At 36.6% G+C, this 16560-nt stretch overlaps 1 protein-coding gene across 1 annotated transcript in view; it reads right to left on the bottom strand.

Annotated features, from left to right (window-relative positions):
- Positions 1-16560, bottom strand: part of tbxas1 (thromboxane A synthase 1 (platelet)) — a 76763-nt gene that overhangs the window by 20909 nt on the left and 39294 nt on the right. Inside the window, exons 5-10 of the mRNA XM_058751126.1 lie at positions 16367-16463; positions 11440-11556; positions 5090-5178; positions 4853-5001; positions 4504-4634; positions 4109-4426 (exon numbers count right to left, since the gene is read on the bottom strand). Coding sequence (XP_058607109.1) covers positions 4109-4426; positions 4504-4634; positions 4853-5001; positions 5090-5178; positions 11440-11556; positions 16367-16463 — 901 coding nt within the window. The remainder of the gene's footprint in view (positions 1-4108; positions 4427-4503; positions 4635-4852; positions 5002-5089; positions 5179-11439; positions 11557-16366; positions 16464-16560) is intronic.

Genomic DNA, 16560 nt, shown 5'->3' with positions numbered 1-16560 from the left:
CGGATGCTGTGCACATGCTCAGGGCAGTTGGACATAGTGGTGTATTAGAGGTAAAAAATGATAAAAATACTGTTCAGTTTCTCGCACAAACTGATCGTTTCGTGTCTTAGGACATCAATGTATCGCCACGAGCCGCAGGGTTTAATTTGGATTTGTCTGTGCATGTTTTTTTTACTCTCAAAGATTGTGTGCCCATTGACTTGCACTATAGGACTGACAGACTGCAACGGTTTGAGTTAAAAATCTTCGTTTGTGTTCTACTGAAGAAACAAAGTCACCTACATCTTGGATGCCCTGGGGGTAAGCAGATAAACATCACATTTTCATTTTTGGGTGAACTATCCCTTAAACAACTACCTTACCATCTATTAATCAGTGTTGGGAAGGTTACTTTGGAAATGTAATAAATTACAGATTACAAGTTACCCTACTTAAAATGTAATAAGTAGTGTAACTTTTCAATTACTTTATTAATGTAACTGATTACTTTTTGATTACTTTTCTAAATTTCTTATGTTTTCAACAGTTAATCATTTTCAAACATGTAAACCAGGCAGGGTTAACTTTACAGTAGTACAGTTCGAAATCCTTCATCACTTGAATTAAGATTATAATATTTTCATTTTAAAGGAGACACTGGATGCCAAATATCTTCATTTGCATATAAATTAGGGATGCTCCGATCAGGATTTTTGCAGCCGATACCGATTTCTTGTCATGGTGATCGGCCGATACCGATGCTGATGCCGATTCTGATGCGTCAAGCTTTATATAACATATGTAATAATGTTATATAAATAATCACAAAAATTATTCATTATACAGTGAACAGTTTAATATTCATTTAAAATGGTGTTTATGCATAACATATGCTATATCCTCTAGTATTTTAATCTAAAGCCAAACGCGCTTTATTCAACCATGCCCTTTCTCTCTCTCTCCGGACGCGCCGGCAACACGTTTAAGAGCTGCGATGACACGGTTATTCTAACAACAACAAAAACACAGTGAGCAGCAAAAAATTATAGATTACTTTCACTAAAACACAGCAGAAAACAACAATGCTGCAAATATTGTTATTTTTCTTTCTATCTATATTTATCTATCTATAACCTATGACTCTTAGTATTCAAACCAGATGTGACAAGACATTTCTGATGTACATTTAGCGTTATTAATCTGTAGGCTAAGAACATATATATATATATATATATATATATATATATATATATATAAATAATTGTTGTTAGATGGCTAGGTTGAAATTACAATTTTGAAACTGTTATCTTTCTTTTCTGCTCAAGATGAGAATGTTTTGATTATCCATGTTATGCATGTTAGAGAGAGGACAAAATAAATAGAAACATTTAAACTCCAACATGGAGAAGTCTTATGTAACTCATAAGGTTTAATACTGTCCAATAAGACTGAAGAGGAAAAAGAACTAGAAACATTTAAACTACTGAAAGGACAAAACGGAGTAGTTTGATCACGGTTTATCCACGGGCGCTGGAGGATCGCGGGTGGATAAAATAAATCATAAATGATGCAAATATTAAGGAATTTTTTTAAAAATACATCAGGCAGACGATTTAATTTGTGTGTTTTCGCCTGATCGGGAATAATATATATAAAATATATGCGCCGTGGCTGGTATAAACACAAGCACTGACTGCAGCCGCGATCAGCTCCAGGTCCCATGGAACGCATGCAGTATGTGCAGATCAGCTCTAACGTCACTGAATCTGCTGTTAAAAACTGAAATATCCATTCAATCATCATGCAAAACATACACGACAAATAAGGAATTTTTCATAGTTTCTCAAAACATTTTCACACCGGCAATGACACGACTGCGGCGCCAAATCATTTATGTCCCCACGTGTCATGTACGTCCTCATGCATTGACGTCATCAAATTGCGATCAGTGTGTGAGATCGGCCAAATGTATGAGTACCGATCAAAGTGATTATCGCCCAATACCGATCTCCGGCCGATTGATCGGAGCATCCCTAATATAAATGTGTCTTGGCAGTGTGTGGATACAGCCACCCTACAATGATAAAAATTCACTGCTTTTTTTTTATCCCCCCAAAACCTAAACAGTCTCAATTATCAAGCCATTTTGATTTTGGAGTGAATAACCAGCGCTCTCTTCCACCTTCAATACCATGACTGAGGTGAGACCCTTGAGCAAGGCACGAAACCCCCAACTGCTCCCCGGGCGCCGCAGCAATATGGCTGCCCACTGCTCCGGGTGTGTGCTCACAGTGTGTGTGTGTGTGTGTGTGTGTGCACTTGTGCACATTTAAAATTATAACAAGAAATAGTTTAATAGCTATGACACTGTTTTTGAAATCAAATCTTTGCATAGCTATGACAGGAAACACTGGAATCTAACAATGCCTTAGAAAAAAAAAAGTTAATCTTAAAAAAAATAAATAAATAATAAAGCATATACATAAACCCATATAGGAAATATAAGAGTTATCAGATAAGCATGTTATAAACTTCTGAAACAATGGTGTTTCATATTTTAGAGCAGTCACTGCAATTTATGAAAGAAATCAATTAAATCTGTATGTGGGAGTGTGTGTGAAAAAAATCTGATGTAACCCCCTTTGTAATCCTTAACATTTTCATAAGTAACTGTAATTTAATTACACATTTTTTCTTAGTAACTGTAACTAATTACAATTAATTTTATTTTGTAATTAAATTATGTAATTCCGTTACATGTAACTAGTTACTCCCCAACACTGCTATTAATAAAGCGAGTTACGAATTAATAGCGAGAACTGGACCTTAAAGTGCCCCTATTATGGGTAATGAAAGGTTCATATTTTGGTTTTGGGAGTCCCCAACAACAGGTTGACATGCACGCAAGTTCAAAAAACACTTTCATTGTCTTTATAATATGCATTTATTTTTACCTTAGTTGCTCAACAACTCCCAAACGATTCGATCAACGATTCATTTTTCCAAACCCCTCCTTTGCATGACGCTAATCTGCAGTGATTGGTCCGAGTGGTCATTTCATTTCCATTTCATCATGCCTGTGATGCCTGATAAAGCACTGCTTTGTGTACAGCCGTTACCGGAGAAACAGCTATTTTTATATGGAATAAAATCACTGTCAAAAACCGCTCCAAAAGCGGAACCTAGTGGCAAAGAATGAATTTGCATTTTGATTCAGACCAACGCGAAATGTGTCCACAATAAGTGGGCGGGCAATATGCTAATGTTTCGTGTTGACGTCAACATGAAACGGCTTGGGATTCGTTTTAAAAATGACTTGTTTAAGTGATTCAGAGTTGACAGAGACAATAACTTTATACACGGTGCACTTTCAGATTTAAAACTTTGCAGGATGCTTTCTTTCACTTAGACCTGTGTTACACCATACAATTAATTACAATTACCACACAATACAATTTTATCCATAATAGGGGCACTTTAAAATAAAGTGTGACCGAAAATAGGCAAGTTTCACAATATTCTCTTTTTCTACCTATCATTAAAAGTTTTATTAGATGTTTAAACCTGAAAACAACAACATTACCACTATGCAAATCAATGCAATGAATTAACTGTCAAATTTGATCAGTTTTAACTTGTTTAATTTTTTGTGCAGTTTTACACCATTTTCCTCTGAACTTTGTCATGGACGCCCAGCATCTTCTCATGGACCCCAGTTTGAAAACCACTGCTTTATGATATAGCCTACCCATTATGCCTGCTTGGATAAAGCCCACCCATAAAAAAACTTGTTTCTTTTCCAGTCCTGTAAATTTAATCAACGGTCCTGACAGTAAATGGTTTCTGAGAAATGCACTGGTTTATGCAGACCTTCAAAACTAATAAGAAACAACAATCCAACCCACTAAAGAGAGAGAACAAAGACAAAATATATAAAAAAAGCATTTTCTGAATCATAACAAAATTTTGGGCACCCACAGCAAAACTCATGACAAAGGACTTTTGAGAAAAAATTGAAGAGAATGTCAGTTATTCCACAAATTATTTGTGCACAGCATGAAATAAAGAAGCATTCTCAAAATAACAATGAAATAAATGTTGTTTTCCAAACATTTAAATCCTGACTCACGTGTCTGCTGAGGAATTCATCCACTTCCTCTTGGAGTTTTTTCTGGCACTCTGGATGGAGCGCTAACAGGTAGCATGTGAAGGCTAGCGTGTTGCTACTCGTCTCATAGCCGGCCAACAGGAAGATGAAGGACTGACCGATAATCTCATCCTCCGTCATCATTCTCTTCTGCTGAGCGCGCTTGGTGGACTCGTTGTCCAACCCCTGTTCGGTGCAAGCCTGTTCATCAGCATCATTGACCACATCAAAGTGCTCCAAAGACAAATACTTGCTGCTGGTCCTGGCATCCAGCATCAGCTGCAGGAAGTCTCGCCTCCGCTGAAGAAAAGCAGATCATGAACATGGGTGGTTGATACTGAGGAATGATTAATTAATTTGTTCGTTCATGGCCATACCTGTTCTGGGGGAAGATCATCTCTCTGTTTTATCATCTTCTGAATACATTTGATAAAAAAGCTGTTCATCTCATCTCTTGATTTATTGGGAAGGAGACCAGCAAGAGGCTGAAGCAGAAATGGAAACGCCACTACAGCAAAACCAGGAAAACGACACAGTCAAAAAATTGCACTTTTTCCTCTTACTCCTATAATAAATATGCTAATCGTAATATCAGCATAATGAAAATTAGTTTCATAATATCATCCGTCGGAAGCACTTTCCAAGCTGTGATATCCTTTGTACAATAATGAGACCGAAATGAATGCTGCCTGCATTGAGTTCTGGATGAGTGTTGGTTGAACCTACTGAAGAATATCATGAGGGGTCTGAAGAAGGTGAAAGCGAAGAACTTGGAGGCGTGGTGCACAAAAGGGTCATCTGGATTGTTTTGAGAGTCCACCTGCGTACCAAACGCCACACTGGAAATTACGTCCATCGTGAAGCAGCCGAAACACCTGCAAAACAAACATGTTTTATATTATTAAGGGCTCTGAAATAATCAGAGAAACAGATGTGCACACATATGCTGAAAGAAACTCGTACTTGTGGATGTTGAAGCTGTTACCAGATTCAGCGTGGCTCTTCAGGTTTCTCAGTAATGTCTCTGTGGCCGTGTTGATGAGGGGAACCATCTGCAAAGCGAGTATTGTGCCCACACAGATATCAGAATCAGTAAACACCACAAACCAATGCAAAGGAGTTAGATTACAACAAATTGCTGCCGAGCCAATAACAAGGAATAAATGCAGTCTAATGCGTCCTCCTAAAAACTTTAAAACAAATAATGAAAATGGCTTGGTTTGGTCGGATATAAAGATGTAGGCTCTGTTGATGGTACAGTATAATTCCTTTTCCCCACATCCGTTCTGAAAAGCACAAGAGGCGAGTCCATTAATGGTTTTTGATCCCAGAGAGCATGATCAATGGGAAAAAGGCTCAATTTTATGATCTCAAGAAATGAGTGATTAATTAATTGATATATTTATTAAGAACAAACCACAAAACGGTTTAACACCATGAACTATTTAGTTTCCATAGAGTAAATACTGCAAGTGTAACCTTACAAAAAACTGACAGTACAGTGATCTTTTGTGAAAAGTACCATGGTATTCATATTAGGATTCCCACACTTTTTCATTCATGATTTTTATGACGTTTCTAGTTCTACAGTTATTATTTATGAATTGGTTCAATCAACTGATTCAAAATAATGATTCACTCACAGAAGTTTGTAAACAACTTTTATTCTTTACTTATCTCTTAAATATTGATATTAAAACATGAATTAAATATTTTATAGTTGAGCACATTAAAAAAAAAAAAAAAATCAAATATTCCAGTTCATGAACAGATCTTCCATATTGTGCATACATTCAAGTGTAATGGATTTAAAAAAAAAACAATTGTAGGGCTGGGACTTGGTTCTATCCATTGGTTGTTGACTGGATTTTGATGAATGCAAGTATGCAGTTGATTTTGGAGAGATGGGGTTTAAGCGGACTAAATTACTGGATAAATCTGGTATACGACATATATTTTAAGTAAATGCTGACTTAATTCCTTTCCATGACCTTGTTTGATATACTATAATGCTGAACAAATATCATATTAATATTCTATGGTATTTACATGGTGTTCCAAAGAACACTATGGTAAACTTTGTGTATGTGCATATAACACATATACACTGCAGTACAACATCTTCAATAACATTTAAAATCTTGAGGACATTTTTATAATAACACCTCCTAAAACATTTTCATTTCTATTCAAATTGTATTTCTTTGTAAGAGGCTGAAAGGAACCGACTACACAGCTTGGCCTGTTTAGTTTGGTCTATTCACTCACGAGCAGAAAACCAGAAATGACACAAAGGGCTCGAGACAGATTAAGCTCTAGACGCACGATTCTTGGAACTGCACTTCTTCACACCTCTGTATCTCAGTGAGATGAGCTTGTCCATGCTTGGTGTTCAAGGCTATGGCTTTCCTCCCTGACACCCATGACTGCAGCCGTGATAAGCCAGCAGCTCTTACCAGACCTATTGATCCTGTCTGCTCAGGAGGAGAGAGCGAGAGAAAGAGATACAGGACTAGTCAGTATAAGAGGAAAGAGGGATGTAGAGAGAGATATAGGAAGGAAGAGGACTGTGAAAAAGAAAAGATGCTGTGTACAGGCTGTTCTGTCCAGATCAAGCCAGTGATATCAAATCAGCATTCAATTATTCTGTTAAATCTGATTCTCATCTTGTTTTCTTATCAATTCTGTCTTATAGTTGCTCTGCTAATAGACTACTTTACACCAGCATGAATTTTAATGCTAGTCAAGCCTGGTGAGTTAGGGCAGGTTGCACAGGTGAATTGAATGTAGTTATTAAAGCTAATCTAATTCAAGTTAGTAAAGTTAGTTGAACAAAGTAGTTTTGTTGGTTGAACAAGGTAGTTTTGTTGGTTATATTAAACCAGCATTACCAGCAATCAAAACAGTCGATTCTAATAGTTTGATGTTAGCATGTGGCTAACCTAACACTAAGCAAAACAATACACAAATATTTGGTAAAATAATAATTATTTTTTTTTTTTAAAGAGAACTGATTTCAACACAATGCTAATAATAATTATTATTTCTTGAGCAGCAAATCAGCATATTAGAATGATTTCTGAAGGATCATGTGACACTGAAGCCTGGAGTAGCTAATGGCTACTGAAAATTCAGCGTCGCTGAAATTCACAGGTTTTTACTATATTTTGATCAAATAAATGTAGATTTGGTGATCATAAGAGACTTCTTCCAAGACCAACCCCCAAATTTCTGAACTAATGTCCCTTACAAAAATTAACCATGGTTAATTAAAACCAAAAAGCCATGATTACTGTAGTTAAACTATGGTAACCACAAATTAACCATGGTTTTGCTACACTAATCATAGTTTAACCATGGTATTTGTAGTAAAACTGTGGTTATATAAATGGTAATCAATATGCCAAAAAAACATGGTTACTAGACTTTTATTATAATAAAACCATGGTTAATTTTCATAAGGGGTAATTACATGCAATGCTAATGATTTCCAACTTTTTGGAACAGTCGTCATTTCTAGACACATGATCCCTTAAAAAAACACTGTCTATGTAGGCAGCTCGGTACAAGTCTTGAAACACATTTAAAATGATTTCCAGTCTTGATTTCTTCACAAACATGGGATTTCCAGCATTTTGCATGTATTTTAGACTACAAAGCATTAATTCCTTGAAGTCCTACAAATGTAACTAAATTGTGTCTATATAGTCTAAGCAAAAGATTTGTTATTGAACACATTTTGTATTCACCAGTGGTCAAGTTATCTCAGTTTTACTGGAACAAATTACATCTCCGTGAGGCCATACTTGGTGGTAAATAAGATGAATGGGTGGGTGTGTGTGCGTGCATGTGTGTGTGTTTGTTGATGCATATTGACTCCGTGCAGGCAGGCAGATGAAGACGACTGGAAGGGCTGATGGAGAACGACAGGAGCGATGTCTACTGTCTCTTTCTACCTTTACACCACAGCTAATGAAAATCAATACAGGCCGCAAGTGCATGCCTACAATTTTTGCACAACTTGGAGCTCAGTTATACATTAAACATTCAGGCTCAAGATGAATGTTGATCCCGATTTTATTTCGCATAATATCCTCTGCCAAATGCAGCTACTATTTACTATTTAGTGGAACGTCTCGATACTGCGGGTTTTAAAATGCAAACACGATGGCTTTGTTTACTGTAATTAAGTTAATGGATGTGCTTTAAGACACAGCTCCGAGACTTGGATTAAAGCAGACTGTAAAGACATTTATGAGCTCATTAGAAGTTTGTGTCTTTGCCACTGTGCAGTATATTTCTCTCCCACACTGTGTTCAGAGATGATGGATTGAGAGTGATGTGCGCGGATTTCTCCTGAATGATGTCACACCGTGCCGACACACTTTAGCTTGGGTGAATGGCACTCCACTGTTATGGTGTCTGTGTGTGTGAGAGAACAATCACTGTTTCTCCTCTCACAGCAGCACACACCTCTGACATTCCTGATGGACATGTTTACCATTTCAGCCAGAGAATGGAAATGACATCATTAATGGATACTGGTTCATAGCTAGACATATACATACAGTTTGGGCCAAAAATATCAGCGCCTTTGCTGCAAATAATGCAATATGTGCAATGCAACTAATGCAAGACTGTTTAAAAAACACATACCTGTACATAGCCAGTCAAAATCTTGAACTGAACAAAACTGAACAAATTAATCTTAATAATTATGATGCCTCATGCAGATTTTGATCCCTACATTTTTCCCATACTTCCATTTGTGCTACAGTTTTGAGAACTTTACTATTAGAATATTCTAAAATGTGTAAAAGAGTTAAATAAGTTTGTCAAAATTTTTGACATGCAGAACAAACAGTTTAGTCAGGCCTGGACTGAATCTTAAATTAATTCACTAAATTAATTTACTATATAAACATCCAATTCAATGTGGGAAAATTATATAATTTAAAAATAATATACAAATATAGTAATACAAATATATTTTAAACAAAGTTATTATAAATAAAACTATGGTTATAAACTTATATATATATATATGGATATAATGAAGTACTGAGTAATATTAATGTACTTACTATATGGTTAGGATTAGGGTTTGGCTTAGGGTTATTTGCATGTAATTATGCATAATTTATTGTTATTATAATAGTAAGCACATGTAACGTGTAATAAGGTCACCTATACTTTAATTCAGCAAGGATGCATGAAGTGATTTCTGAAGGACCAGCTTTACCGTCACAAGAATAATTTACATTTAAAATAAATTCAAATGGAAAATTAGTGATATTGTAAAATATTATTACAACTTAAAATGTTTTTTAATGTCTATGTATTTGTAATTTTAAAAGAAAAACTGTGTGAATACCAAAAGAAACAGTGTTGCATTACACTGCAGAAAAAAAGACAGTATTTTTGGCCACAACTACACACATATCCCAAAAGTCGATTCTTTCTTTATTAGGAGATGAAATCATCTGCGATTCTTGGCAAGGCTAAAAGAGGACACAAACTCACAGGGTCAGCTTCTAAGACACAGCTCACACCCCAGACTACAAGATGTTTTTAGTGGAGAAATCAACATTGACAACATAATTTAAACCAGGACTTATTTAATCTGTGACTTATTAATCCTATTCAATCATTCTGCTGGTAAATGAATAAGCAGTCACATGAGACGCAGAGAACGTTGGAGAATCGATCGTGTTCTATGATGTAAGTTGTGATGACTGGCGCTTCAAAACATGTTAGCAAGAGGACAAACGGCAATTAACTGCTGTCATCCAAGACCTCCCCATCACTGTTATCATATCTCTTAGCCAATCACAGCGTTCCAGCACGGCCAATTATATATTTTCAGCAGACAGCTTCATGTGTTTTTCTTCATCTCAATGATGTCATGTGAATTAAATCCACTGTGTTTTTCTCCTCTCTAAGAATGATGTGCTAAACTTTTTTTTTTTTTGGGGGTTTGCGACCTCATCTTTCACTCGTCTGTCTGTTCCTCTTGACTACCGCACCTCTTCCTTCCTATTCACTTTCTTCTGTCTTTCTCTGCTTTATTTCATCAGAAAAGAGTGCATGTAAAGTGCAGGGCTGTTGTAGAGGAAACACTCCTTTGTTCTCTCACATGTGACGCGCAACAGAAGAATACAAAAAAACCCAATGTCAAACTCTCTTAGCTCTTGCTTCCTATCTCTCACTTTGAGAAAACTGATAGTCTAGTATCATCAAGCTGCTCCACCTAAATGCTCAAAGAGGTAATGACAACACATTGTGCAAATAGGCTCCAACAAAATTACACAATGTGAAAGCAGCCTGATATGGCCTCTATTAACGACAAATCTCCAGTGAGACAGAACAGGATAAGAGACAGAGAAGACACACAGGCTTGTTAAGACTCTCAGATGAGGATTCGAAAGGACATTTTACTGTCAGGGATCACTGTCTTTTTAGGAACAAGATGTTCTTTGTTTTACTTTTCCAACATGTTTCTGGATCTACGTCCTGTTAACCAATCAGATTTCAAAAATAGGCAAAGAGGTGAACAACGTTCAACTATCATCCAATTAGGATTCAGGAACATGTTGATATTCTTATTGGCATTGATGGTTCCATAAGAACATCCATGGAATCTTTCCATTACAAAAAAAAGGTGTAAAGTAAAAAAAGGTTCTTTAGATAATAGTGAAATAATAGTTAAACTGTTAACTGTTCATTGAAAGGTTCTTTGGGGAACCAAAAATGGTTCTTCTATGGCATCTACTGTACACTCCTCTTATAAATAAAGTTTTCAGAAGGTTTTTCATAGCGATGCGACCGAAGAACCCTTATGGGTTCTCCAAAGAATCTTTCAGTGAACAGTTCTAAAAGGACCACTATAAAGAACCTTTAATGCAGTGGAAAAGTTCCATACATGTTAAAAGGTCTTCATGGAACCATAGATGCCAATAAAGAATCTTTATTTTTATAAGTGTACTTGAACTTGTCTCACTCCCAATGCGGTGTACTTCAAACTAACAATAAATATGCATTTGTGAAGTTATTTCCATTGATTTTTGGGAATTCATGCTTACCTGCACATCTTATGACCAGGATTTAAATCTTATGCAACTTTTTAAAACTCTTTTAATGGCTGTTATGGAAATATGAGGTCCTCTACAGGTCCAAGATTTTGTTCCAGCCTGAGCTGCACTTGATTTATCAACTCAAGGCCATAAAATGTGATTACATAACAAGAACAATCGCTTGTTAGAACAGCTTTAATGTTTGTGTAGCACACATTTAGGTAAGAAAGCCAAGCTTACCTCTTTCATCTTGGCAGCACTGAAGGTTGGTGTGAGGATGCCGCGCACTCGTTTCCACTGTTCGCCCTTCAGTATGATCAGACTGTCACTCATGGGTTTAGTCGTGCCCCTGACAATCTGCATTGAGAACACAGCTGGGGTTTACTCCGAAAAGGACATGTTTATATAAGGACAAGATTAGGACTAAATCTAAATCATTCTACCTGTTTGTCATTACCCAGTATTGTGTAGTTGGCTATAACCATGACATTAGTAGCATTTGTAGGCCCAAAACATCCTCTATGCAACTGTACAAACACCTCTAGGCTACGTAAGCACTTACAGTATACTTATGCAACCTTGATTTTACATGTCCTACAAAACATGTTCGTAATGTTCGTAATGCAGTTCGTAACGCAAGTATATTGCATTCTCAGCATTGCCACGAGAGCTGCTATAGAAGGCCAAGGCATTAGTCTTCAAGTGAGGTTTTACCATTTGACATTTACTATTGTTTTGTGAATTTTTGTGGGTGAAATCCAATCATTTCAATAGGAATCCAGTATTGTGTGGTAGGCTATAACTATGAAATCAGTAGCAGTAGCAGTGGTGATTGTTTGGCCCACTACACAATATGTGCAAACATTTCCACGTCGTTAGCATTTACACTTATGTAACCTTGATTTCACACATCGAGTTTTTAAAGCGTGTTAGAATGCAATTTGTAACGCAATGCAAGTATACTGCATTTACAACATTGCCACAAGAGGTGCTATAACAGGCTTTAGTCTTCAGGTGAGGTCACATTTACCATTGTTTGGTAAAGTTTCGCAGACAAAATCCAATAAATTCAATTGGAATCCATGCAATTGTGAATTTAGCGTGAATGTTTCGCTTTTCCCAAATTTCAATTCGGTCACACCGATTCGCCACGTTGACCAAAAGAAAGCTTCTTGTTTTAAAAGCGACATCCGTGTTAACAGTGCTTCATCCATTACTACAAATTCTACAAAAAAAAAAAAAAAAAACAGTAGTTTGAAGTAGTTACTAGCAACAGTTTGAAGAAAGCAAGTTTGCTCAAGTTTTATTTCAGATGTTGCTTTTTCAAAATGAGTCCAAAAGCAATCTAGCTACACTTAGAGTTTTTTTTTTTTTTTAAAGATGAATTAAGTTTTTGAAGATGAATTAAGTACAGAGGTTGTTTCTGCTATAGCAATTCAAAAATATCTAACAGGACACGTCTGCAATACCTCTGCTAAACATTCCCATCTGCATCTCCATATTTGCGTAGAGAATGTTTTAGAATCAGAATCAGAATTAGCTTTATTGCCAGGTATGTTTGCACATATGAGGAATTTGTTTTAGTGACAGTAGCTCCACAGTGCAACAAAATGACAGCGACAGGACAGGACACCGATAATAAAAAAATAATGTACAAATATACAAAATGGACAATATGCAAAATAGCACAAACACAATATACAAAATAGACAATGCAGTATGTACAGGTATGTTGGGTGCAAATTTGAAATGCAATAAATATGTGTTAAATAAAAAATAAAAAGTATGATAGTGTTGTGTGTTTCATGTTTATTGTTAAGAGTTCAAATGTTCATGAGATGGATTGCCAGAGGGAAGAAACTGTTTAGGCTTAACAGATGAACCACAGCAAAGTGTAAAGACCTTTCTCAGACTCTGAACTTTCAGAAAGTGTCTGTAAAAAGCTCTACATGCATCTGTCTTGGCAATTCTAATAGTCCCGGATTCATTAAAACTACTGTTGTACACTGAGTTGGCTAAGTTGTTAGCCTGAAAGTTAGTGCAGCAACCAAGGCCAGGTGGCAGAGCTTTGTGCTGGGCCGACTTTGATCTTGTGTGTAGATATTTGTGCTAACGGCTGCCAACACATACTATTTGTTTGTTTTCTTGGTTCCATGACAATCTCCTTTTTATGAGTTTTCTCCCACTGTTGGTTGTAGATGTGCTTTACGTTGAACATTTTAAACATACACACCAACAGAAACATGCACACAAACAGGTCAAGAGGTAGCTGATAAGCCCCAGTGGTGCACATGGCCTCAGTATTGATCTGGCCCTGCCATAATCGTTTACGCAGCAGGCACAGCTCCAGCAGCAAGGCCATCTCATGACCTTTGACTCTGCTTTGATACACAAGTCATGTGATCATTAGTTTCTGACCTCCTTGGACTGACTGAGTTTAAAGCTCACATGACGTGCAGTCTCAGCATTGATTTATACACACAAATACACACCTACAGTGGGGCAAAAAAGTATTTAGTCAGCCACCAATTGTGCAAGTTCTCCCACTTAAAAAGATGAGAGAGGCCTGTAATTTTCATCATAGGTATACCTCAACTATGAGAGACAAAATGAGAAAAAAAAAATCCAGAAAATCATTTGTAAAGAATTTATTTGCAAATTATGGTGGAAAATAAGTATTTGGTCAATAACAAAATTTCATCTCAATACTTTGTTATATACCCTTTGTTGGCAATGACAGAGGTCAAACGTTTTCTGTAAGTCTTCACAAGGTTTTCACACACTGTTGCTGGTATTTTGACCCATTCCTCCATGCAGAGCTCCTCTAGAGCAGTAATGTTTTGGGGCTGTCGCTGGGCAACACGGACTCCAGAGATTTTCGATGGGGTTGAGATCTGGAGACTGGCTAGGACACTCCAGGACCTTGAAATGCTTCTTACGAAGCCACTCCTTCATTGCCCGGACGATGTGTTTGGGATCATTGTCATGCTGAAAGACCCAGCCACGTTTCATCTTCAATGCCCTTGCTGATGGAAGGTTTTCACTCAAAATCTCACGATACATGGCCCCATTCATTCTTTCGTTTACACGGATCAGTCGTCCTGGTCCCTTTGCAGAAAAACAGCCCCAAAGCATGATGTTTCCACCCCCATGCTTCACAGTAGGTATGGTGTTCTTTGGATGCAACTCAGCATTCTTTCTCCTCCAAACACGACAAGTTGAGTTTTTACCAAAAAGTTCTATTTTGGTTTCATCTGACCATATGACATTCTCCCAATCCTCTTCTGGATCATCCAAATGCTCTCTAGCAAACTTCAGACGGGCCGGACATGTACTGGCTTAAGCAGGGGACACGCCTGGCACTGCAGGATTTGAGTCCCTGGCGGCGCAGTGTGTTACTGATGGTAGCCTTTGTTACTTTGGTCCCAGCTCTCTGCAGGTCATTCACTAGGTCCCCTGTGTGGTTCTGGGATTTTTGCTCACAGTTCTTGTGATCATTTTGACCCCACGGGGTGAGATCTTGCGTGGAGCCCCAGATCGAGGGAGATTATGAGTGGTCTTGTATGTCTTCCATTTTCTAATAATTGCTCCCACAGTTGATTTCTTCACACCAAGCTGCTTACCTATTGCAGATTCAGTCTTCCCAGCTTGGTGCAGGTCTACAATTTTGTTTCTGGTGTCCTTTGACAGCTCTTTGGTCTTGGCCATGGTGGAGTTTGGAGTTGGACTGTTTGAGGTTGTGGACAGGTGTCTTTTATACTGATAACGAGTTCAAACAGATGCCATTAATACAGGTAACGAGTGGAGGACAGAGGATCCTCTTAAAGAAGAAGTTACAGGTCTGTGAGAGCCAGAAATCTTGCTTGTTTGTAGGTGACCAAATACTTATTTTACCGAGGAATTTACCAATTAATTCTTTAAAAATCCTACAATGTGATTTTCTGGATTTTTTTTTCTCATTTTGTCTCTCATAGTTGAGGTATACCTATAATGAAAATTACAGGCCTCTCTCATCTTTTTAAGTGGGAGAACTTGCACAATTGGTGGCTGACTAAATACTTTTTTGCCCCACTGTACATAAAGTAAATCCTATCGACTGCATGAGAAAGTGTAAGTAATACATCAAACCCACCCTGTCATTGATTTAGCTGATTTTATGATATATGGGAGATGCTATGTGTGTGTCTGTGATCATAAATGATGATGTTGACAAACAATTGCGGAGTAAAGTGATGACATCACTCAGGAATTGATGGCCTTCAAGTGGAAACGAAAATATCGTAATAATGAGTTCTGAGCACATGAATGATAAAGCGAAGACATATTTACAAGCGCAAAACTCTTACTGCTACATGAGTTGGGAGTTATGTTGATGTAAAACATAGTGGCAAACAAGTCTTTTGTGAATGATAATGAGCGATTTTGTAAAGTTATTTTAATTTTCCAAGCTATCTCCAGAATTAAGTAGCTATTCATGAATGAGCTTGTAGAACACAAACTTAAAAGTACAGTTATTACTTTCACGGTTTGTTTTATACTAAATAAACGTATTTGTTTGTTTGTTTATTTTTTAGGTACTATGAATATCTATCAGTGATAGAAATGAAAATTCTATATAAATAAACAAAATGCAATAAAAATAGAAGAAAAAAAACAATCTATGCATTTATGCATGTATAATTTTTTTTCTTATTGAACATTTGTATAATATATAGACAGACACACACACACGCATGTATTTATGTGTGTGTGTGTGTGTGTGTGTAATAAAAATGTTCAATAAGACAAAATACACTTAGATAAGATTTGTTTTATAAACTATTATAGTATTTAATCTATAATAGTATTTAATTTTCATCTAATATGTATACTTTATTTTATTTTTACTTTAATTCAATTAACAACATGATTTAAGGTTTAGTTTTAGTTAATAACAACACTGACTTAAATTCAAGAAACAATGTATGAAAACACGTCTTAATATCTTATTCAATCTTGCCTCTCATATTTTAAGGAGTTATAGACTGTCAAAAACTAGTAATTAAAAACTCATTAAGAAGTCATTTTTGCTGTGTATGTATGCTTCAGGCTTGATAATACAACTTGAGATGAATTGCTGAGTGTGTGTATTTGATATTAGACTGTAAATGTAATGTCACTCACTTACCATTCTGTTGGGAAACTTATTGAATTCCTTCACCATCACCTGTCTGAGCATATCTGGGTCTGCTATGATCACTATTGGCCGCCGGCCTATATAATAACTGACACACACACATACAGAGAGAGAGAGGGAGAGCAAACAAACAAGATGAAATGAATAAATAACAGGGCACCAGTCAAATTTCAGGGGAATAGCAG

The sequence above is a fragment of the Onychostoma macrolepis genome, chromosome 18, assembly GCF_012432095.1.
Source record: "Onychostoma macrolepis isolate SWU-2019 chromosome 18, ASM1243209v1, whole genome shotgun sequence".
Taxonomy (NCBI): Eukaryota; Metazoa; Chordata; class Actinopteri; order Cypriniformes; family Cyprinidae; genus Onychostoma; species Onychostoma macrolepis.
The sequence above is the reverse complement of the archived record's forward strand: the minus strand, read 5'-3'. Positions and strand labels throughout refer to the sequence as shown.